At 31.9% G+C, this 27,791-nt stretch overlaps 1 protein-coding gene across 4 annotated transcripts in view; it reads right to left on the bottom strand.

Annotated features, from left to right (window-relative positions):
- Positions 1 to 27,791, bottom strand: part of LOC145266480 (uncharacterized) — a 788,679-nt gene that overhangs the window by 611,806 nt on the left and 149,082 nt on the right. For all 4 annotated transcript variants that reach the window (XM_080122199.1, XM_080122198.1, XM_080122196.1 and 1 more), the window contains exon 3: positions 27,480 to 27,604. In XM_080122199.1, coding sequence (XP_079978325.1) covers positions 27,480 to 27,604 — 125 coding nt within the window. The remainder of the gene's footprint in view (positions 1 to 27,479; positions 27,605 to 27,791) is intronic.

Raw genomic sequence — 27,791 nt, forward strand, 5'->3', positions numbered from 1 at the left:
TCACTAAATGCCAAAATAAGTTGTAAAACATTGCCAATAGAATGAAAACACTAAATGCCTAAATAAGATGGAAAACATAGCCAATAGAATGAAAACACTAAATGCCAAAATAAGATAGAAAACCTAGCCAATAGAATGAAAACACTAAATGCCAAAACAAGATGTAAAACATTGCAAATAGAATGAAAACACTAAATGCCAAAATAAGATGTAAAACATAGCCAATCGCATGAATCCACTAAATGCCAAAATAATATAGAAAACCTCCCAATAGAATGAAAACACTAGATGCCACAATAAGATGTAAAACATTGCCAATAGAATAAAAACACTAAATGCCAAAATAGGATAGAAAACCTAGCCAATAGAATGAAAACACTAAATGCCAAAATGAGATGGAAACCATTGCCAATAGAATGAAAACACTAAATGCCAAAATAAGATGTAAAACATAGCCAATAGAATGAAAACAATAAATGCCAAAATAAGATAGAAAACCTTGCCAATAGAATGAAAAAACTAAATGCCAAAATAAGATGTAAAACATTGCCAATAGAATGAAAACACTAAATGCCAAAATAAGATGTAAAACATTGCCAATAGAATGAAAACACTAAATGCCAAAATAAGATGTACAACATAGCCAATAGAATGAAAATACTAAATGCCAAAATATTATGGAAAACATTGCCAATAGAATGGAAACACTAAATGCCAAAATAAGATGCACCATATTGCCAATTGAATGAAAACACTAAATGCCAAAATAAGATGTAAAACATAGCCAATATAATGAAAACACTAAATGCCAAAATAAGATAGAACACCTAGCCAATAGAATGAAAAAACTAAATGCCAAAACAGGATGTAAAACATTGCCAATAGATTGAAAACACTAAATGCTAAAATAAGATGTAAAACATTGCCAATAGACTAAAAACACTAAATGCCAAAATAAGATGTAAAACATTGCCAATAGAATAAAAACACTAAATGCCAAAATAAGATAGAAAACCTAGCCAATAGAATGAAAACACTAAATGCCAATATAAGATGTAAAACATTGCCAATAGAATGAAAACACTAAATGCCAAAATAAGATTGAAAACATTGCCAATAGAATGAAAACACTAACTGCCAAAATAAGATAGAAACCCTAGGCAATAGAATGAACACACTAAATAACAAAATAAGATAGAAAACATAGCCAATAGAAGGAAAACACTAAATGCCAAAATAAGATGGAAAACAGTGCCAATAGAATGAAAACCCTAAGGTCAAAAATAAGATTGAAAACATTGCCAATAGAATGAAAACACTAAATGCCAAAAAAAGATAGAAAACATAGCCAATAGAATGAAAACACTCAATGCCAAAATAAGATAGAAAACCTCACAATAGAATGAAAACACTAAATACCAAAATAAGATGTAAAACATTGCCAATAAAATGAAAACACTAAATTCCAAAAAAAAATAGAAAATCGAGCCAATAGAATGAAAACACTAAATGCCAAAATAAGATGTAAAACATTGCCAATAGAATGAACACACTAAATGCCAAAATTAGATGTAAAACATTGCCAATAGAATGGAAACACTAAATGCCAAAATAAGATAGAAAACCTAGCCAATAGAATGAAAACACTAAATTCCAAAATAAGATGTAAAACATTGCCGATAGAATGAAAACATTAAATGCCAAAATAAGATGGAAAACCTTGCCAATAGAATGGAAACACTTAATGCCAAAATAAGATAGAAAACATTGCCAATAGAATTGAATCAATAAATGCCAAAATAAGATAGAACACATAGCAAATAGAATAAAAACACTAAATGCCAAAATAAGATGTAAAACATTGCCAATAGAATGAAAACACTAAATGCCAAACTTAGATTGAAAACATTGCCAATAGAATGAAAACACTAAATGCTAAAATAAGAGTTAAAACCTAGCCAATAGAATGAAAACACTAAATGCCAAAAAAAGATGTAATACATAGCCAATAGAATACAAACACTAAATTCGAAAATAAGATGTAAAACATAGCCAATAGAACAAAAACACTAAATGCCAAAATAAGATAGAAAACATTGCCAATAGAATTAAAAAACTAAATGCCAAAATAAGATGGAAAACATTGCCAATAGAATGAAAACACTACATGCACCAAATAAGATAGAAAACATTGCAAATAGAATGAAAACACTAAATGCCAAAATAAGATGGAAAACATTGCCAATAGAATGAAAACACTAAATGCCAAAATAAGATGTAAAACATTGCCAATAGAATGATACACTAAATGCCAAAATAAGATTGAAAACATTGCCAATAGAATGAAAACACTAAATGCCATAATAAGATAGAAAACATTGCCAATAGAATGGAAACACTAAATGCCAAAAAAAGATAGAAAACATAGCCAATAGAATGAAAACACTAAATGCCAAAATAAGATAGAAAACCTAGCCAATAGAGTGGAAACACTAAATTCCAAAATAAGATAGAAAACCTAGCCAATAGAGTGGAAACACTAAATGCCAAAATAAGATGGAAAACATGGCCAATAGAATGGAATCACTAAATGCCAAAATAAGATGTAAAACCTAGCCAATAGAATTAAAACACTTAATGCCAAAATTAGATGGAAAACATTTCCAATAGAATGAAAACACTAAAAGTCCAAAATAAGATAGAAAACCTAGCCAATAGAATAAAAATACTAAATGCCAAAATAAGATGTAAAACATTGCCAATAGAATGAAAACACTAAATGCCAAAATAAGATTGAATACATTGCCAATAGAATGAAAACACTAACTGCCAAAATAAGATAGAAAACCTAGCCCATAGAATGAAAACACTAAATGCCAAAATAAGATGGAAAACATTGCCAATAGAATAAAAACACTAAATGCCAAAATAAGATGGAAAACATTGCCAATAGAATGAAAACACTAAATGCCAAAATAAGACGGAAACCAATTGCCAATAGAATGAAAACACTAAATGCACAAAATAAGAGAGAACACATAGTCAATAGAATGAAAACACTAAATGCCAAAATAAGATAGAAAACCTAGCCAATAGAATGGAATAAGTAAATGCCAAAAGAAGATGTAAATCATAGCCAATAGAATGAAAACACTAGATGGGAAACTAAGATAGAAAACATTGCCAATAGAATGAAAAAACTAAATGCTAAACTAAGATGGAAAACATTGCTAATAGAATGAAAACACTAAATGCCAAAATAAGATAGAAAACATAGCCAATAGAATGAAAACACTAAATGCCAAAATAAGATAGAAAACCTAGCCAATAGAGTGGAAACACTAAATGCCAAAATAAGATGGAAAATATTGCCAATAGAATGGAATCCCTAAATGCCAAAATAAGATGTAAAACATAGCCAATAGAATGAAAACACTAAATGCCAAAATAAGATGTAATACCTAGCAAATAGATAAAAACACTAAATGCCAAAATAAGATGTAAAACATAGCCAATAGAATGAAAACACTAAATGTCAAAATAAGATGTAAAACATTGTCAATAGAATGAAAACAGTAAATGCCAATATAAGATTTAAAACATAGCCAATAGAATGAAAACACTAAAGGCCAAAATAAGATGTAAAACCAAGCCAATAAAATGAAAACACTAAAGGCCAAAATTAGATGTATAACATTGCCAATAGAATGAAAACACTAAATGCCAAAATAAGATGGAAAACATTGCCAATAGAATGAAAACACTAAATGCCAAAATAAGATGTAAAACATAGCCAATAGAATGAAAACACTAAATGCCAAAATAAGATGTAAAACATTGCCAATAGAATGAAAACACTAAATGCCAAACTTAGATTGAAAACATTGCCAATAGAATGAAAACACTAAATGCCAAAATAAGAGTTAAAATCTAGCCAATAGAATGAAAACACTAACTGCCAAAATAAGATAGAAAACCTAGCCCATAGAATGAAAACACTAAATGCCAAAATAAGATGGAAAACATTGCCAATAGAATAAAAACACTAAATGCCAAAATAAGATGGAAAACATTGCCAATAGAATGGAAACACGATATGCCAAAATAACATGGAAAACATTGCCAATAGAATGAAAACACTAAATGCCAAAATAAGACGGAAACCAATTGCCAATAGAATGAAAACACTAAATGCACAAAATAAGAGAGAACACATAGTCAATAGAATGAAAACACTAAATGCCAAAATAAGATAGAAAACCTAGCCAATAGAATGGAATAAGTAAATGCCAAAAGAAGATGTAAATCATAGCCAATAGAATGAAAACACTAGATGGGAAACTAAGATAGAAAACATTGCCAATAGAATGAAAAAACTAAATGCTAAACTAAGATGGAAAACATTGCTAATAGAATGAAAACACTAAATGCCAAAATAAGATAGAAAACATAGCCAATAGAATGAAAACACTAAATGCCAAAATAAGATAGAAAACCTAGCCAATAGAGTGGAAACACTAAATGCCAAAATAAGATGGAAAATATTGCCAATAGAATGGAATCCCTAAATGCCAAAATAAGATGTAAAACATAGCCAATAGAATGAAAACACTAAATGCCAAAATAAGATGTAAAACCTAGCAAATAGATAAAAACACTAAATGCCAAAATAAGATGTAAAACATAGCCAATAGAATGAAAACACTAAATGTCAAAATAAGATGTAAAACATTGTCAATAGAATGAAAACAGTAAATGCCAATATAAGATTTAAAACATAGCCAATAGAATGAAAACACTAAAGGCCAAAATAAGATGTAAAACCAAGCCAATAAAATGAAAACACTAAAGGCCAAAATTAGATGTATAACATTGCCAATAGAATGAAAACACTAAATGCCAAAATAAGATGGAAAACATTGCCAATAGAATGAAAACACTAAATGCCAAAATAAGATGTAAAACATAGCCAATAGAATGAAAACACTAAATGCCAAAATAAGATGTAAAACATTGCCAATAGAATGAAAACACTAAATGCCAAACTTAGATTGAAAACATTGCCAATAGAATGAAAACACTAAATGCCAAAAAATGAGTTAAAATCTAGCCAATAGAATGAAAACACTAAATGCCAAAATAAGATGTAATACATAGCCAATAGAATAAAAACACTAAAGTCTAAAATAAGATGTAAAACATAGCCAATAGAATAAAAACACTAAATGCCAAAATAAGATGTAAAACATTGCCAATAGAATGAAAAAACTAAATGCCAAAATAATATTGAAAACATTGGCAATAGAATGGAATCACTACATGCCAAAATAAGATAGAAAACATAGCCAATAGAATGAAAACACTAAATGCCAAAATAAGATGGAAAACATTGCCAATAGAATGAAAACCCTAAATTCCAAAATAAGATTGAAAACATTGCCAATAGAATGAAAACACTAAATGCCAAAATAAGATGGAAAACATTGCCAATAGAATGAAAACACTAAATGCCAAAATAAGATAGAAAACATTGCCAATAGAATGGAAACACTAAATGCCAAAAAAAGATAGAAAACATAGCCAATAGAATGAAAACACTGAATGCCAAAATAAGATAGAAAACCTAGCCAATAGAGTGGAAACACTAAATTCCAAAATAAGATAGAAAACCTAGCCAATAGAGTGGAAACACTAAATGCCAAAAGAAGATGGAAAACATGGCCAATAGAATGGAATCACTAAATGCCAAAATAAGATGTAAAACCTAGCCAATAGAATTAAAACACTTAATGCCAAAATTAGATGGAAAACATTGCCAATAGAATGAAAACACTAAAAGCCAAAATAAGATAGAAAACCTAGCCAATAGAATAAAAACACTAAATGCCAAAATAAGATGTAAAACATTGCCAATAGAATGAAAACACTGAATGCCAAAATAAGATTGAAAACATTGCCAATAGAATGAAAACACTAACTGCCACAATAAAATAGAAAACCTAGCCCATAGAATGAAAACACTAAATGCCAAAATAAGATGGAAAACATTGCCAATAGAATGGAAACACTAAATGCCAAAATAAGATGGAAAACATTGCCAATAGAATGAAAACACTAAATGCCAAAATAAGATGGAAAACATTGCCAATAGAATGAAAACACTAAATGCCAAAAAAAGACGGAAAACAATTGCCAATAGAATGAAAACACTAAATGCCAAAATAAGATAGAAAACCTAGCCAATAGAGTGAAAACACTAAATGCCAAAAACAGATGGAAAACATTGCCAATAGAATGGAAACACTAAATGCCAAAATAAGATGGAAAACATTGCCAATAGAATGAAAACACTAAATGCCAAAATAAGATAGAAAACCTAGCCAATAGAATGGAATAACTAAATGCCAAAAGAAGATGTAAATCATAGCCAATAGAATGAAAACACTAGATGGGAAACTAAGATAGAAAACATTGCCAATAGAATGAAAAAACTAAATGCTAAACTAAGATGGAAAACATTGCTAATAGAATGAAAACACTAAATGCCAAAATAAGATAGAAAACATAGCCAATAGAATGAAAACACTAAATGCCAAAATAAGAAAGAAAACCTAGCCAATAGAGTGGAAACACTAAATGCCAAAATAAGATGGAAAATATTGCCAATAGAATGGAATCACTAAATGCCAAAATAGGATGTAAAACATAGCCAATAATATGAAAACACTAAATGCCAAAATAAGATGTAAAACCTAGCAAATAGATAAAAACACTAAATGCCAAAATAAGATGTAAAACATAGCCAATAGAATGAAAACACTAAATGCCAAAATAAGATGTAAAACATTGTCAATAGAATGAAAACAGTAAATGCCAATATAAGATTTAAAACATAGCCAATAGAATGAAAACACTAAAGGCCAAAATAAGATGTAAAACCTAGCCAGTAGAATGAAAACACTAAAGGCCAAAATAAGATGTAAAACATTGCCAATAGAATGAAAACACTAAATGCCAAAATAAGATGTAAAACATTGCCAATAGAATGAAAACACTAAATGCCAAAATAAGATGTAAAACATAGCCAATAGAATGAAAACACTAAATGCCTAAATATGATTGAAAACATTGCCAATAGAATGAAAACACTAAATGCCAAAATAAGATGCAAAATATTGCCAATAGAATGAAAACACTAAATGCCAAAATAAGATAGAAAACCTAGCCAATAGAATTAAAACACTAAATGCCAAAATAAGATAGAAAACCTCCCAATAGAATGAAAACACTAAATGCCAAAATAAGATGTAAAACATTGCCAATAAAATGAAAACACTAAATTCCAAAATAAAATAGAAAATCGAGCCAATAGAATGAAAACACTAAATGCAAAAATAAGATGTAAAACATTGCCAATAGAATGAAAACACTAAATGCCAAAACAAGATGTAAAAAATTGTTAATAGAATGGAAACACTAAATGCCAAAATAAGATAGAAAACATTGCCAATAGAATGAAAACACTAAATGCCAAAATAAGATGTGAAACATTGCCAATAGAATGAAAACACTAAATTGCAAAACAAGATGGAAAACATTGCCAATAGAATGGAAACACTTAATGCCAAAATAAGATAGAAAACATTGCCAATAGAATTGAATCACTAAATGCCAAAATAAGATAGAACACATAGCCAATAGAATGAAAACACTAAATGCCAAAATAAGATATAAAACATTGCCAATAGAATGAACACACTAAATGTCAAAATAAGATTGAAAACATTGCCAATAGAATTAAAACACTAAATGCCAAAATAAGATGTAAAACCTAGCCAATAGAATTAAAACACTAAATGCCAAAATAAGATGTAATACATAGCCAATAGAATGAAAACACTAAATGCCAAAATAAGATGTAAAACATAGCCAATAGAATAAAAACACTAAATGCCAAATTAAGATGTAAAACATTGCCAATAGAATGAAAAAACTAAATGCCAAAATAAGATGGAAAACATTGCCAGTAGAATGAAAACACTACATGCACCAAATAAGATAGAAAACTTTGCAAATAGAATGAAAACACTAAATGCCAAAATAAGATGGAAAACATTGCCAATAGAATAAAAACACTAAATGCCAAAATAAGATGGAAAACATTGCCAATAGAATAGAAACACGATATGCCAAAATAACATGGAAAACATTGGCAATAGAATGGAATCACTAAATACTAAAATAAGATAGAAAACATAGCCAATAGAATGGCAACACTAAAAGCCAAAATAAGATGGAAAACATTGCCAATAGAATGGAAACACTAAAAGCCACATTAAGATGGAAAACATAGCCAATAGAATGGAAGCACTAAATGATAAAACAAGATTGAAAACATAGCAAACAGAATAGAAGCACTAAATGCCAAAATAAGATTGAAACATAGCCAAAAGCATGGAAACACTGAATGATAAAATAAGATAGAAAACATTGCCAATAGAATGGAAACACTAAGTTCCAAAATAAGATTGAAAGATGGCCAATAGAATATAAACACTTAATTCCAGAATAAGATGTAAAACATTGCCAATAGAACGGAAACACTAAAATCCAAAAAAAGATTGAAATATAGCCAATAGAATGGAAGCACTAAATGCCAAAATAAGATTGAAAACAAGGCCAATAGAATGGAAACACTAAAAGCCAAAATAAGATCGAAAACATAGCCAATAGAATGGACACATTAAAAGCCAAAATAAGATGGAAAACATAGCCAATTTTATGGAAGCACTAAATTCCAAAATAAGATTAAAACATAGCCAATAGAATGGAAGCACTAAAAGTCAAAAAAAGATGGAAAACATAGCCAATAGAATGGAAAAACTAAAAGCCAAAATAAGATGGAAAACATAGCCAATGTAATGGAAACACTAAAAGCCAAAATAAGATGGAAAACATAGCCAATAGAATTGAAACACTTAATTCCAAAATAAGATGAAAGACATTGCCATTGAATGGAAAGACTAAAAGCCAAAATAAGAGGGAAACATAGCCAATAGAATGGAAGCACTAAAAGTCAAAATAAGATGGAAAACATAGCAAATAGAATGGAAACACTAAATGCCAAAATAACACGGAAAACATTGCCAATAGAATAGAAACTCTAAAAGCCAAATTAAGATGGAAAACATAGCCAATAGAATGGAAGCACTACATTCCAAAATAAGATGGAAAACATAGCCAAGAGAATGGAAGCACTTAATGCTAAAATAAGATTGAAACATAGCCAATAGAATTGAAGCACTAAATGCCAAAAAAAGATGGAAAACATAGCCAATAGAATGGAAACACTAAAAGCCAAAATAAGATGGAAAACATAGCCAATAGAATGGAAACACTAAAAGCCAAAATAGGATGGAAACATAGCAAATAGAATGGAAACACTAAATGCCAAAATAAGATTGAAAATGTAGCCAATAGAATGAAAGCACTAAATGCCGAAACAGGATGGAAAACAAAGCCAATAGAATTGAAACCCTAAAAGCCAAAATAAGATGAAAAACATTGCCATTGAATGGAAACACTAAAAGCCAAAATAAGATGGAAAACATAGCCAATAGAATTGAAGCACCAAATGCCAAAATAAGATGGAAAACATAGCCAATAGAATGGAAGCACTAAATGCTAAAATCAGATTAAAACATAGCCAATAGAATGGAAACACTTAATTCCAAAATAAGATGGAAAACATACCCAATAGAATGGAAACACTAAATTCCAAAATAAGAAGGAAACATAGCAAATAGAATGGAAACACTAAGTGCAAAAACAAGATGGAAAATGTAGCCAATTGAATAGAAGCACTAAATGCCAAACTAAGATGGAAAACAAAGCAAAAAGAATAAAAACACTAAATGCCAAAATAGGATGTAAAACATTGCCAATAGAATGGAAACACTAAAAGCCAAAATAAGATGGACAACATAGCCAATAGAATGGAAACACTAAATGCCAAAATAAGATGGAAAACGTAGCCAACAGAATGGAAGCACTAAATGCCAAAATAAGATTGAAACATAGCCAATAGAATGGAAGCACTAAATGCCAAAATATGATGGAAAACAGAGCCAATAGAATGGAAACACTGAATTCCAAAATAAGATGGAAAACATAACCAATAGAATGGAAACACTAAAGGCCAAAATAAGATAGAAACAGAGCCAATAGAATTGAAACACTAAGTGCCAAAATAAGATGGAAAACATTGCCAATAGAATGGAAACACTAAGTGGAAAAATTAGATGGAAAATGTAGCCAATAGAATGGAAGCACTAAAAGCCAATATAAGATTGAAACATAGCCAATAGAATGGAAACACTAAATACCAAAATAAGATTGAAAACATAGCCAATAGAATGGAAAAACTAAAAGCGTAAAAAAGATTCGAACATAGCCAATAGAATGGAAACACTAAAAGCCAAAATAAGATTGAAACATAGCCAATAGAATGGAAACACTAAGTGCCAAAATAAGATTGAAACATAGCCAATAGAGTTAAAACACTAAAAGCCAAAATAAGATCACAACATTGCCAATAGAATGGAAACACTAAGTGCCAAAATAAGATAGAAAATGTAGCCAATAGTATGGAAGCACTAAATGCCAAAACAGGATGGAAACATAGCCAATAGAATGGCAACACTAAAAGCCAAAATAAGATGGAAAACATTGCCAATAGAATGGAAACACTAAAAGCCAAAATTAGATGGAAACATAGCCAATAGAATGGAAGCACTAAATGCCGAAATAAGATAGAAAACATAGCCAATAGAATTGAAGCACTAAAGTCCAAAATAAGATGGAAAACATAGCACAATAGAATGGAAACACTAAAAGCCAAAATAAGATGGAAAACATAGCCAATAGAATAGAAACACTAAATTCCAAAATAAGATGGAAAGATAGCCGAAAGAATGGAAACACTAAATGCCAACATAAGATGGAAACATAGCCAATAGAATGGAAAAACTAAGTTCCAAAATAAGATGGAAAACATAGCCAATAGAATGGGAACACTAAAAGCCAAAATAAGATGGAAAACATTACCAATAGAATGGAAACACTAAAAGCCAAAATAAGATGGAAAACATAGCCAATAGAGTGGAAACACTAAATGCCAAAAAAAAGATGGAAAACATAGCCAATAGAATGAAAACACTAAAAACCCAAAAAGATGGAAACATAGCCAATAGAATGGAAATACTAAGTGCCAAAAAAAGATGGAAACATTGCCAATAGAATAGAAACACTAAAAGCGAAAATAAGATGGAAACATAGCCAATAGAATGGAAGCACTAAATGCCAAAATAAGATGGAAAACGTAGCCAATTGAATGGAAACACTAAATGCCAAAATAAGATGGAAACATAGCCAATAGAATAGAAACACTAATTGCCAAAAAGATGGAAAATGTAGCCAATAAAATTGAAGCACTAAATTCCAACACAGGATGGAAAACATAGCCAATGGAATTGCAACACTAAAAGCCAAAATATGATGGAAAACATAGCCAATTGAATGGAAGCACTAAATTCCAAAATAAGATTGAAACATTGCCAATAGAATGGAAACACTAAATGCCAAAATAAGATGGAAAACATAGCCAATAGAATGGAAGCACTAAATTCCAAAATAAGATGGAAAACATAGCCAATTGAATGGAAGCACTAAATTCCAAAATAAGATTGAAACATAGCCAATAGAATGGAAACACTAAATGCCAAAATAAGATGGAAAACATAGCCAATAGAATGGAAGCACTAAATTCCAAAATAAGATTGAAACATTGCCAATAGAATGGAAACACTAAATGCCAAAATAAGATGGAAAACATAGCCAATGGAATGGAAATACTCAAAGCCAAAATAAGATAGAGAACATTGCCAATAGAATGGAAACACTAAATTCCAAAATAAGATGGAAAACATAGCCAATAGAATGGAAACACTAAAAGCCAAAATAAGATTGAAACATAGCCAATAGAAGTGAATCACTAAATTCCAAAATAAGATGGAAAACATAGCCAATAGAATGAAAACACTAAAAGCCAAAATAAGATGGAAAACATTGCCAATAGAATTGAAACACTAAAAGTCAAAATAAGATGGAAAACATAGCCAATAGTATTTAAACACTAAATTCCAAAATAAGATTGAAACCTAGACAATAGAATTGAAACACTAAGTGCCAAAATAAGATGGAAAATGTAGCCAATAGAATAGAAGCACTAAATGCCAAAAGAAGATTGAAACATAGCCAATAGAATGGAAACACTAAATGCCAAAATAAGATGGAAAACATAGCCAATAGAATGGAAACACTAAATTCCAAAATAGGATGGAAAACATAGCCAATAGAATGGAAGCACTAAATGCCTAAATAAGATGGAAACATAGCCAATGGAATGGAAACACTGAAAGCCAAAATAAGATGGAAAACATAGCCAATAGAATGGAAACACTAAAAGCCAAAATAAGATAGAAAACATAGCCAATAGAATGGAAACACTAAAAGCCAAAATAAGATGGAAAACATAGCCAATAGAATGGAAACACTTAATTCCAAAATAATATGGAAAACATAGCCAATAGAATGGAAACAGTAAATGCCAAAATAAGATGGAAATATAGCCAATAGAATGGAAACACTAAAAACCAAAATAAGATTGAAACATAGCCAATAGAATGGAAACACTAAGTGCCAAAATAAGATTGAAACATGGCCAATAGAATAGAAACACTAAAAGCAAAAATAAGATGGAAAAAATAGCCAATCGAATGGAAGCACTAAATGCCAAAATAAGATGGAAAACGTAGCCAATAGAATGGAAACACTAAATGCCAAAATAAGATCGAAACATAGCCAATAGAATGGAAACACGAAGTGCCAAAATATGATGAAAAATGTAGCAAATAGAATGGAGGCACTAAATTCCAAAACAGGATGGAAAACACAGCCAATAGAATGGCAACACTAAAAGCCGAAATAAGATGGAAAACATTGCCAATATAATGGAAACACTAAAAGCCGAAATAAGATTGAAAACATTGCCAATATAATGGAAACACTAAAAGCCAAAATAAGATGGAAAACATAGCCAATAGAATGGAAGCACTAAATGCCTAAATAAGATGGAAACATAGCCAATAGAATGGAAACACTAAAAGCCAAAATAAGATGGAAAACATAGCCAATAGAATAGAAACACTAAAAGCCAAAATAAGATAGAAAACATAGCCAATAGAATGGAAACACTAAAAGCCAAAATAAGATGGAAAACATAGCCAATAGAATGGAAACACTTAATTCCAAAATAATATGGAAAACATAGCCAATAGAATGGAAACAGTAAATGCCAAAATAAGATGGAAACATAGCCAATAGAATGGAAACACTAAGTGCCAAAATAAGATGGAAAATGTAGCCAATAGAATGGAAGCACTAAATGTCAAAATAAGATGGAAAACATAGCAAATAGAATGGAGGCACTAAAAGCCAAAATAAGATGGAAAACATTGCCAATAGAATTTAAACACTAAAAGCCAAAATAAGATGGAAAACATAGACAATAGAATGGAAGCACTTAATGCCAAAATAAGATGGAAAACATAGCTAATAGAATGGAAGCACTAAATGCCAAAGTAAGATTGAAACATAGCCAATAGAATGGAAACACTAAATGCCAAAATAAGATGGAAAACATTGCCAATAGAATTTAAACACTAAAAGCCAAAATAGGATAAAAAACATTGCCAATAGAATGGAAACACCGTGCCAAAATAAGATTGAAACTAGCCAATAGAATGGAAACACTAAATTCCAAAATAAGATTGAAACATAGCCAATAGAATGGAAACACTAAAAGCCAAAATTAGATTGAAACATAGCCAATAGAATGGAAGCATTAAATTCCAAAATAAGATGGAAAACATAGCCAATAGAATGGAATAACTAAAAGCCAAAATAAGATGGAAAACATAGCCAATAGAATGGAAGCACTAAATGCCAAAATAAGATGGAAAACATAGCCAATACAATGGAAGCCGTAAATGCCAAAATAAGATTGAAACATAGCCAATAAAATGGAAACACTAAATTCCAAAATAAGATGGAAAACATTGCAAATAGAATTGAAACTCTAAATTCCAAAATAAGATGGAATCATAGCCAATAGAATGGAAACACTAAGTGCCAAAATAAGATGGAAAATTTAGCCAATAGAATGGAAGCACTAAAAGCCAAAATAAGATGGAAAACATAGCCAATAGAATTGAAACACTAAAGTCCAAAATAAGATGGAAAACATAGCCAATAGAATTGAAGCAGTAAATGCCAAAATAAGATTGAAACATATCCAATAGAATGGAAACACTAAGTGCCAAAATAAGATGGAAACATAGCCAATAGAATGGAAACACTAAATGCCAAAATAAGATGGAAAACATAGCCAATAGAATGGAAACACTAAGTGCCAAAATAAGATGGAAAATGTAGCCAATAGAATGGAAACACTAAATGCCAAAATAAGATGGAAACCATAGCTAATAGAATAGAAACACTAAAAGCCAAAATAAGATGGAAAACATTGCCAATAGAATGGAAACACTAAAAGCCAAAATAAGATGGAAAACATAGCCAATAGAATGGAAGCATTAAATGCCAAAATAAGATGGAAAACATAGCCAATAGAATGGAAGCACTAAAGTCCAAAATAAGATGGAAAACATAGCCAATAGAATGGAAACACTAAAAGCCAAAATAAGATGCAAAACAAAAGTTGTGAAAGCTACTTTCAAATCATCATCAATAAGCTGTTGGCTTAAAAGTTTTATCAACTCTTAGTTTACTGTTGTTGGGTGTTCACCCATATTCTTTACCTCGCAATCTAAGGGCCGCCTGGGTATTTTGGTGGTCCGTATTTAGCTTTATATTATTTCTAATCGTCAGTGGTTTGCCATTACTACAGTCCTGAACCAATGCCGAATCAGGGGAGTTGCGGTTAGAGATCACATCCGTTTACTATAGACTCAGGCTTACACTCTTAAAAACTCCAGAATTAAAAGCGATATTTAGAAACAAAAACAACAAAATAATAATAATAATAATAATAATAATAATAATAATAATAATAATAATAATAATAAGTAGAAGAAGAAGAAAATTATTGATTTTCTTTGTAGGACAGAAATACATGTATCGATTAGCAAGTGAAATATATCGATCGATTTTGGTTGATGAATGAAGAATTGTACTTCTCTTGGAATTTTTAAGATTTTCATTCGCTTGTGTGTACTTGGCGTGTATATACGTATGTGTAATTTGAAATAGAGTATATGAAATCGATGCCCAAAATTTAATGTGCCCGAGCATTGTCGTGGGCGGTTCGATATCAACATTTCAAGAAATGATGCCGTCGAATGCTGGAATTGCCGCCGGGTGATGCGGCTACCGGATAACACCGGAGACAAGTCTATCTCCTTCTTCTCACTGACATTTAGCGTATAATCCTGTCTATGTCTTTTTAAAAGGTTTATTTTCATCTCGAATAAGTATCGCTCGTTTTTATTGAACTTTATATTTTAAACAATAAAGCAGTGAAACTCTTTTATTAAAACACGAACAAAAAACAAAGAAGGATCACAAAACAAATATATTATTACTACTCTTAAATATGTGTAGGGGAGTCGATTGCAAATACATCATCCCTTACTCCTGATTCTAATATGCAGTTTTTTTTAACAATCTTTAATCCGAATCTTTATTCTTAAAAAAATGTTATTTATATTATTCCTTAATTGGAATTCATTTTTGATAGGAGCATTATATCTATTAATTTATTTTTATTTCGGACTATTATTCTCATCTTTATTAGTTGTTGTTTTTCATCTTTTATTGGTTTGTTTTTTCACAACGTTTCGGCCAACTATTCCTCTGGCCTTCGGCAGGTGCTAACCGCGACGGATAGGAACTTCGAATCTCCTGGCGAAGGCCAGAGGAATAGTTGGCCGAAACGTTGTGAATAAACAAACCAATAAAAGATGAAAAAACAACAACTAATAAAGATGAGACTAATAGTCCGAAAAAAAAATAAATGAATAAAAATGTTATTGTTCAAAGTTTTCTTGTAAACTTCAGTCGGTTGGAAATAATCTGAGAGGAACGTGCAATACAAAATGGTGATTCAAATCCTGACTTTCCTTGAAATGATTGAATTCAAATAAAACGACTAAATCACAAATTGTCTCTCCTTGCAATCTCTACTATTTTTATGATTCTAATTATCTGTAATATAAATTTAACTCACCAAGTGACCAACCACATAGTAAAATTTCTATCAGTTGTGCTCTTCGGTTTAGATATACGCTGTGGATTATTTTGAAAGACACTGTGTTTAATATAACCGCATAAATAAAAATTTGGAAACTAAAGTCTACTGAATGTTCAGGATCACACCTCCTTCTGATGAAGCGATAACCACAGTGCCCGATGTAACTACAATTAAAACTATCATTAACCTTGCAGATAGGAAATATTTCAGTTTTTGATGGTAGCAATTGTGATTGGTTTGAACATCCCACCTTTATCACGAACCCCGTTAAAAGTGCGAACCGGTGTACAACATGGTGCTCTATCGGGAATCATATGAGGATTAACAAACTCTAGAAGTATGTCACATACAACTGAATTTCATTTAGCACTTTATCCATTACGTCTATTTTTGTTTGTAGATGTACACTTTTATTTATCTCAATAGACTACTATTTCCTTGTACAGATTACTATATATATATATATATATATATATATATATATATATATATATATGATGAAAATAATGGAAATAGTATTCCGACAAAATAGAGAAAATAAAAAGGAACAAACCGTATTATGTGTTCATCAACGTTTCGTCTTTATTTCGAGACTTCCTCTGGATGAATGAGATTAAGAAACTAAAAAAATATACCAGTACAAAATATTTGAAAATGTTTCACGTGCACAGTGTGACACAGTTCTATTTCAGAGAAACGGAAAATTGATGTTGGAAATTCAAAAAGGAGGGGGGCTGCCGCTGTTAAAGAGAAGGAAATTTTAGTGACGTCATATAGTCGTTAATTTAATTTGAAAACTATGAACACAAGTTTATATTCTTATTGGGAAAAAGATATATCTGTTGAAATTCAAATATAAGTTTGTAACAGAAATGAAATGAGTGTTTTTTATGTAATTTATTGATTGAGATTATGTGTAGTTAAATTTATTTCAAATAAACCTCAAGCCAGGAGACTTCTTGAATCTGCGCTTATCGAAATTTCAAGCACTATTAAACAACGTGGAGGTTTCTATAACATAGCGCCATTAATAAGTAAACTGTTATTAAAAGAACATTATTTAACTGTGGACACAGGTTAACTTTCTCACACCATTCAACACCCCCTGTAATAATAAACACATAATCTCAATCAATAAATTACATAAAAAACACTCATTTCATTTCTGTTACAAACTTATATTTGAATTTCAACAGATATATATTTTTCCCAATAAGAATATAAACTTGCGTTCATAGTTTTAAAATTAAATTAACGACTATATGACGTCACTAAAATTTCCTTCCCTTTAACAGCGCCAGACCCCCCCCTCCTTTTTGAATTTCCAACATCAATTTTCCGTTTCTCTGAAATAGAACTGTGTCACACTGTGCACGTGAAACATTTTCAAATATTTTGTACTGGTATATTTTTTGGTTTCTTAATCTCATTCATCCAGAGGAAGTCTCGAAATAAAGACGAAACGTTAATGAACACATAATACGGTTTGTTCCTTTTTATTTTCTCTCTCTCTCTCTCTCTCTCTCTCTATATATATATATATATATATATATATATATATATATATATATATATATATATATATATATATATGGTGAGAAGCCTTGACTGTCATTTGGGCGGTCGGGTTTCAATCCTGGCTTGAGGCAGTTGCCTGTCTAGCGCACTGATGAGCTATGAGACAGCGATACAGTACTGTATGTGGATGACTATAATGATCCCCATCTTGGGTTGAGCATATCGGTAAGTGATATACAAACTGCCATTAGTGTATTAAGCGACACACTTTGTGTAAAAAAATTGAACACGCATTTGGACGATGTCAAAATATCGTTAATTCATTACCCACACAACATCAGCCATATAGAGTTATGGTGAGAAGCCTTGACTGTCATTTGGGCGGTCGAGTTTCGATCCTAGCTTAGGGCAGTTGCCTGTCTAGTTGTACTGATAAGCTGTGAAACAGCGAAACAGTACTGTATGTGGATGACTATAATGCTCCCTATATTGAGTTGAGCATATCGGGAAATGATATACAAACTGCCATTGGCTTATTAAGCGACGCTCTTTGTGTAAACAAATCGAGCGGAGGCATTTGGACGATGTCAAAACATCGTTAATTCATTACCCACACATCAGCAATGGTAAGAAACCTTGACTGTCATTTGGGAGGTCAGATTTAAATCCTGGCTTGAGGCAGTTGCCTGTCTAGGCGCACTGATGAGCTGTAAAACAGCGAAACAGTACTGTGTGTGGATGACTATATATATATATGTATATATATGTATATGTATATATATATGTATATATATGTATATATACATATATATATATAGTATAGTTCTCAAATGTATCTCTTTATCGTACTGTATATCGATACTCTATGCTTGATAACTTCTGAACATTTTTATCAGCTATACCTCTGCGTTTCATGTTTAAAAAGAAGGTGTCCTCTATAGTATCTGACCTGATGGAATTGTATAGACTGCTTTATACCACAAGAAATTCCAGCAAAAGCCTTATAATCTATTGTAGTTCACTCCAGAATGTATCGCTACCATTTTTCTTAGAATCCACTATTTCCATTCTTTCAATTAAATAGATATTATGAAACTAAACCCACATCTCGGACTGTTAACAACCACTGTAAAAGAGTAATAAAAAAGCGGCAGATTCGCATGATATGTACGTTAAGTTTAAAGAAGCTGTGTAGCGGCTTGATTTCCACTTGTTTTGGTGAACAACACACAGTGTCCTGAACAGAGATGTATCCTCTATTCCAATCATCATCTATGGACATGAGGTCACTTCATCAGCATCTGAAAAAGCAATGCAGTTTACCAAGAACTTTGCAGCAATTCTACCCTTTTCGACCATGGCCGCTTATTCACCATATTTTTCCTGTGTCTGACAATACGCTATGTTACATCCAAATACCTATGTATGATATTATCAAGCTTCTTAAATACCTTGATTTCAGTAAAGCAATTGGCCCCGTCGGCATTCAAATCAAAGTGCTCAAAACGCTTCAACCTGAACTAACTCCCATACTTACAAAGCTGTTTAAACGTTGCCTTTAGGGGAAAAAAATGCTTTCCACGAATATGGAAAATTTAAGTCTGTCCCGCATTTAAAAAAAATTCTGGACATCGGTCATCTGCCTCTCAGTACAGACCAATCAGTCTCCTGTGTGTTATGAGTAAGTTGCTGGAATCTGTGATAAATAAAGAAGTGGTCAACCACCTCAGCAGAAATAACCCACTCAGTAACATGTGATATGGTTTTCGTTCTGCTAGATCTATAGCTGACGTGCTATCTGTTATATCACACAGGATTAGTAAATCTTTTGACAAGGACTTTGTTCCTAGAGTAATAGCTCTTGATATATTCAGGGCTTTTGATAGGGTATAGCATTAAAGCCCACTACACAAGATTTCCAAGCTATTATTTAATCCTTTCTCTCTGATAGGCGTATAAAGTAGTCGTCGACGGGTAGAACTCAGAAGTTCATAGTATCAACGCTGCCGTCTCTCGGGATTCCATCCTGGACCTCACTCTATTATTGTTCTGGGTCAATGATCTCCCAAATGACATTCCTAGATCATTCGTAGACATTTATGTAGACGACACTACTATCTATGGCAACGCTTCAAAAGGCAAACAATAACCAAGTTCTTTCTGATTCTTTATCGTTTCTGATCTTGAGTCGTGCAATATGGAAAAACGTATCTGGTTTATTTCAATGCATCAAAAACCAACTTTCTATCTTTTGATCATAACCGTTCTCACTCACCATTGACCATAATTGAAATGAATAACTCTCGTCTTCGAAAAGCTCCAAGTCTTGACAAACTTCTATGACTGACCTTTCCCTCTGACCTGCAATGGGACACAAACATCATATCTGTTGGCAAAATCGCTGGAAAATATTTGGATCAATTTACCGATCAAGTAGGTAACTCACCGATAATCTAAGTCTCTATTTGTATGAGTCAAATACGTCCTTTTGCCTTCTAAACCGGCTTCGAACCCCAATGGGCAGTAGATGTTTTCTCTTTCTTGCAACCTCTTTCGCACAGAAGAGACGTTGCAAGCCTGTCTCTGCTCTATCATTATTTTCATAACAAGTGTTCGTTTAAGCTCCAATCTATGCTCCCCCTGGCCAAACTTTCACAAAAACCACTCCACTATCAGCAACCAATCTCTATCAGTGCCTAATTCTAAACGCAAATTCCACGAATAAAGCTATTTTCCTAGAACTACCCGCATGTGAAACATTGGTCTATTGGTCGTTTACAATATGGTAGACTTCAAGTTCAATGTACGCAAGCTCTTGTTGAGTCGCCCCCTTAAATGATTCAAATTCTACCCAATCTACACATTTAAAGAATACTAACCTACCACCTTACACTTATTAACGATTATCCTCGTATGTCATTCGGGCATAAGTGGTGACGATCTAGTAAAAAAATGTAATTTATTTGTTCGAAAAGCTGGGACAAACATTTTATATAGATTATTATAAGCAATTTTTTGTTGTTGGATAAGGCTCTATAAATTACTAAGGTTGAAATTGATGTAACTAACTTAGAAATTGATATAGTTAAGTATACTAGAAGAACACAAATTGAATATAAGAATAAGCTATAAATCAAGAGAAATAGAGAAAAATAATTTGATATTTTTTGGCGCAATGTACTGATCTCGTGGGACTGTTTATACTGCAGGAATTACATAAACCAATTCTAAATTTGTAGGAGGGCTATATACGTATAGATGCTCACTTGTGTTTTGTTAATTTTAACTTAAAGAGCATGGACGAGGGGGAAAAGCTGCAGAACTTTTCTCAGAAAATAGATCTTAGTAAATTTTCAGAACGTTACATGTGATTTGGTAACGAAAACAGATTAGCCCTATTACAAAAAACATCACGTGGACTTCATTGAACATTCTTCGACATGGCGAAGAAAAAGAGGAAAAACTATGTATAGATTGACAAAGGAGTATATCTCCGAAATATATTTCTAAAGAAATAAACACTCGTTTATTTTATAAACAAAAATTGTGTTGCAGTTATTTGGTTCCAAACTTGTTCAATATCAGTATCTTATTTTATTTATAATTTATTGTGCATCTAATATATATATATATATATATATATATATATATATATATATATATATATATAAAATTGTGTGTGTGTGTTTGTATGTTCGACAAAAACGTTCGACAGACGTGAATAATAATAACAAAGTCTACTGAAAGATCAGATAATCAGAAAAATATCGATAAATTGACTAAAACGAGTAATACTAAATGTGTCAACTGGCCGTTTTTTTTTTTTGCAACGGGGTCTAACATTTCCGAAAAATCCTGAATTATTTCTATCTAGTTCTATACATTTCCAATGTAATTTTATACATATTTGGAAAATGCTGAGTAATGTAAATGACATCAGGTTTTTATCATGACGATACTTCATACTTCCCGAAACAGGCTGATGAGGGTGAGGTTACAGTATAACACAATGAAATACTGATTTTCACGTAAAAAATTGCTACCAACGTGATTACCGCGTTTTAAAGAGTGAATTATCGAATATCGATGAGGAAGAAAAAAGTTATGATTGAAAGGAAGAACAAAAAACAGTTGCTATATTTTAAAAATAAAACAATGAATTTTACTATGAAGTGCAAACCAGAAATGTCGCCATTTCTTTAAAATTGACCGGCCATGTTGTTTTAGTATTAGTTAAAATATATCCTTACTCTGTTTATGGATGATGGGGGATAAAAGATCGCCTAGCTGGAAATACATTGGAGTTCATGTTGAAGCAAGGGTTGCGTTCTCTAATAATATGAAGTCGGTGGTTAGGACATTGAAATTTATCTTGAAGCAAAGGTTGCATAATCGGCAACTTTGACAATTTATTGTATTAATTTGAAAATTTGCTGAGTCATCTTCAAGAAATGATATCATTTCTCTAAAGATATGGTATCGGAGGTTAGGGAAGAAAGAAACACGGATATTGAATTTCATGTTGTAGCAGGAATTGTATAATCACCAACCATTACAATTTATTTATGCATTAAGTTTGAAAATTTGTCGATTGAATGAGATAGAAAAGAAAATATATACAAGCAGAAGGCCTGGCGTCGCTCAGGATTGAATGAGATAGGTAGGGAATATACATTAGTAGAAAGCTCAGAGTCGCCCGGGATTGAATGATAGGTAGGAAATATACACCAACAGAATCTCTGCGTCGCCTAGAATTGAAAAAGATTGGTAGGAAATATATACTAGCAGAAAGCCCGTCATCGCCCGTGATTGAATGAGCTAGATACGAAATATATACTAGCAGAAGCCTTGATGTTGCCCGGGATTATATGATAGTGGTGGAATATAAATCCGTTCCGGAAATGACTGAAACAGTATTTGATCTAAAATTATTTTATTTCATGTTTATTTGTAATAGTGTTTTTCGTGTCTGAGAGGAATATGTAGTCAGTCCCGGAAATGGCCGAAACAGTTCACAATCTCCAAATTACTTTAATTTTTGTATATTTTTAACAGTGGAGAGATATTAATTCAGTCCCGAAAATGTCTGAAACAGTTTACGATCTCAAAATGTCTTTTCTTACTTATATATTTTGAACACTGGCTAGGATATAGAGTCAGTCATGGAAATGGCTGAAGCAGTTTACGATCTCAAAATTACTTTAATTCATATATATTGTTGGTGTTCTGTGAAGTTGAACTAGGCAAGTTTCTGTAGGGGATAATCCATATTTTTCTGAATTTTCAATTCAGGAATGATGTCACGGCGTTAGTGGTGGATTGAAAGAAGCGTGATTATGTTGCTTTTAAACTCTGGAGTTTTTTTTTGGGGGGGGGGGGCTTGAGAGAGTCATGTCCGTTTTGGAGCCACAATGTCATATTACAGAAATATAGAATACCTGCGGAATCATATTCCAGAAACGAAATCATTTCTATTATTATTATTATTTTGTCAGTGGGTGGAAGATAAGAACTACATTAATATTGAAATTCATGGTAATGTAAAAGTTGCATTTGTGTAATTATTTGAAAAACCTGCTGAGTTATAGTCAAGAAATGATATACAATGGTGTTGGTAGTCGAGGGGTAAAGAACGCAGTAATGTGGAATTTTATTGTGAAGCAAGGGTTGTCTAATCACTAACGCTGTCAATATATTTATGCATTAATTTGAAAAACCATGCTGAGACATCTTCCAAAAATGACATCATTTTTCCTAATAGTATAGTTCCGATAGTGAGGAAGGAAAGAACCCCAGTAAGGAGTCGTTAGAACACTCTTTTACTGCTTTTGACATTGTAGGTTTTTAATTTCTCTTAATTCTCCTGTTAATTGATGCTGGCCTAGCAAATGTCCTAGCAAATGAAGTCAGAGGACTTCGTAGCTGGGTTCGGATTCCTCGGACATCAGTAATGATCACTCCTTGCATTGGTAGTAAAGCCTCTTAATTTTCATTCCGCTTGAATCTATTAGAGAGAATTGCAAATTGCATTGCTATTATGACTAAATGTTGTTGCCTTGAAAGATCAATAAGAAACATATAGTCACGGAGATGAGTTAAAAAAAAGTAAAATATATTAAAACAACAACAAACGGCATAAACAAAAAACAACAGTCGTAGTAAGTTCCGGCAAGAGGGCGGACTACAAAAGTACACTGACCACAGCGAGAGTAATAAGATTGAGCTTATTTATTCAGGTCAGAAGAGTTAATCTTTAATGCATGGCTGAGTCCCCACAACACTAATCTTATGCATTCAGTGCATGAAAGCTTTGTTTTTGCGTACAGATATTTTTGTTGTAAATATTTTCTTTAAGAAAGCAACTTTTGTCAATGACGTGCATCATTGGATTCCTAGAAAAATGAATTGAGAGTAGTAGTGACTATGTAGAAAAATAACATTTTATGCACAAAAGATCGCTCGTTTTAATAGTACTACCTTCGTTCTCTGAGAACGACTCTCCTGTGAAAAAGAGCACTCCGAACGTCCAGGCATCCGTTCATCGCAAGTAAAAGTGGCTTGAGAATGATTGCGACTATATAGAAATATAAACTCTGACACACAAAAGGTTGCTTGTTTTAATGGTACTACTCTCGTCCTCGTAGCACCCTACCGAACTCCTTATTTAGTGCCTTGATACTATCTTCCCCTTCGCTATTACATGATTCCTTTCTACATCTTCTATTCTATAACACTCTATTTTCTATCACTCTACTCTATAAACACTTTATTTCTTTATTTGTTTTTCCCTATATTTCGTTATTGTTTGACCCTTTTTAATACCTTAACCTTTAACTTTACTTGTCCAATTATTTACTCTCCTTCCCTTTACTATGAATTACCATTTATCCCTCTATATCTTCACATACATTTATTTCCGCTTAATCCATCATTTTTATTTACGATACTCATCTCTTTTAACACTCGTTCGAGAACATCATATTCATTTCACTTCACTTTATTCTCTAACTACACACAAGTTTGAATGACATACCTTTTCAGTTTTGACTTTCTCAATGTTTTTATCAATTTTAACTCTTCTTTTATGCACGGCTTATGCCTAAATATCACCTACATCAGTTTTCTTTACCAATGTATATAGATTTCTTAATTATACATCTTTCTGAATCTACTTATTTATCTTTTACTGGTTTTCTCCTTAGTTCTTTCTTTACACCAAGTAACCTGACTTCTCGTTTTTTAGGCTTCTCTCCTCCCCATTCCCCTATCCTAACCCACTTTCCGTTCTTTAACCCCGCTTATCCGCCCGATTTAATTCCTTTTAAGTACATACATTAACTAGCATGATTGTAAAACCCCTCCCCAAACCTTGACTTATTAATCTTCTTTTCCCCTTATTTATAATTTTGACCCATTCGCTAGTTTATGACTTGAATTGGTCATGAAAGTTTGTCCTACTTCATATTTAGTTATTTATTTTTTGTCTTTATTACATTTGAACTCTGTATTTAAAAAGACCTCATATGCCGATCTACAAAAAACAATTCCATAGACTGGATGTTACTCCCGCTTTTCAATACAAGATTCGTCTACACGAGATTTTCATCACTTCTCCAACCTCGGATATTTTTAAAAAGATTTCCAAGGATATTTTACTGAATTTTTCTTGGATATACTAATCGCCACACCTACTACGAACTTTTGAATCTCACTGGTTATTTGACACCAACATTTTTGAATATTGCTCAGTATTCTTTTTTGTTTTTCCTATAAACTTTGACTTTCTTTCAAAAAATTGTTGGGTTTTTTTCTCAGCTGTTTTAAAAAATTGAGCTAACCAGCAAAAATACATAGTTATATATACTTATCGTCTGCTACCATTTTCCTCTGCGGAAAAAAAGCTATCTTTGAAACTTCATGGGATAAGAAACCTTTCAGCTTTACTTCGTATTCCGTGTGTTGAATAAAATATTATAAATTTTATTCTATCTTGACGCTTTCTATATATATATATATATATATATATATATATATATATATATATATATATATATATATATATATAGTGCTGGAGAGAATATCGGCGTACACTACTACTATCAGCTCAGATTTCGTCGGTTCCAGAGTTCGACTTTTTCAATAAATGTTGGACACATTTACCTGATTCCGTATTTAAGTCCCATATTATTTTCGGCGAAACTTGAACTCTTTTCCAGGGATAGAAATGATTACTCGTTTTTGTTATTTTAATCTTCTCTTCTCTATATAAATAAAATGAACTCTTTTTTTCCCGTCTGATTTTGACATTAATAGGATTAAAAATCAAGATATTTCATGCAAATATAATATGCACAAACGGCAGAACAATATCTGAGGTGTGTTATAGGCTTATTATTTCTCAAATTCCTCGATAATCTTAGATTTCTATACTTTTTCTGCTGAGAAGTCACGGCCAAAATCGGTTAAGATCAATGGAAGTGGTAAAATATTTTCTCTCTAATAAATTCCTCCTCCTGCCACCACTTAACACCGTTTGGGGATCGTTCACAAGGAACAGTTGAGAAGAGAACACCGGTTTGGCTTCGTAGTTCTTTCATGTGAAGTTATTTAAAATCACTAAACTAAGCTGCAGTGCTCTGTGGCGTAGTGGTTACCGTGCTGGACAATTCACATTATATTTTCACGTTCGTGCCGACCTACCGTAGTCGTTTTTTTTTCCTAAACAACTGGAATGGACTTTTCTTGGTGACCGAACTGTTAACGTTGCAGATGTTTTTTTTTCACACTTTATTTTCCTACTTTCACTCATGACTCCGGGTTTGATCCTTCCTACTTACCTACCATAACATTTTTTAAAACTCCCCCCCGCCCCGGAAACACACACTCGGGCAACGCCGGGTACCCCCGCTAGTTAATAATAAAGGTTGCAAATAAGTTCTATTATATGAAACACAAAAGAGCGAGAGAAAAAGATAGGGATAGATGAATAGATATTTAAAAAGATAGAAAAGTAGTAGATAAAATAATTAAGTAACGCTTATGTGGATGTGGAATATTATTTGTGTCTGATAAATTCGCATTTTGTGCGGAAAAAACTATTTTATTCAGTATTTTCGGAAATAAAAACGTTGAAAAATACAATAATTGAAAATTAAAATAAAAACTATTATCCATTTGATAAAAAAATACTTTTTAGAGCTCTTTCGATATTGGAAGGAGCAGGCAGGATTCGATCATGGTGTCACGTATCAAAAACTTTTGTCTATCGCTGACGGTCGGGCAAACCAAACGAAACTGATTGCCAGATAGAAACAACAGGCATCGATTATCAAACGGAATCGGGTCAACTGATCTGTTGAAAGCCTGTGTTTATCTGACAAATAATAAAATAATTGACTCATGAAATGTTGTTGATGGTTGGTTATAACAAACGCAGGAAGTGAAGATGTCTGTCAATAATGGAGGCGTGACTGCTTATATACTATATTAATCAACTTAGGTAATTTGATTTTAAAAGAAAATGAGAATAATGAATGTATAAAAATCAGAATAAAATGATTTTTGTATCACTTACCTCGGACACTATGTAAATCAAGAATAAGTTCCCCAAGCACCAGGGCACAGTCCAACACACAGAGAATGACCACGGTCAATATGACAAAACGACTGTGAAAGAACATTTCTCCTTTGCGCCGCAATCTACGAAAAAAAGAATACACATTTTTATATGAATTATAATCCACACACACATGTATATACAAAAACACGCACTCACATATATATTATATATAATAACGTTTTAATTACCTACAGGCACTAGTATATCATCCCTTCAGGAATAATAAGTACTGACATTTACGATTACAGTCGGTTGGGAGATTCGAAC

The sequence above is a fragment of the Euprymna scolopes genome, chromosome 41 (genome assembly GCF_053919585.1).
Source record: "Euprymna scolopes isolate OS-2025 chromosome 41, ASM5391958v1, whole genome shotgun sequence".
Taxonomy (NCBI): Eukaryota; Metazoa; Mollusca; class Cephalopoda; order Sepiida; family Sepiolidae; genus Euprymna; species Euprymna scolopes.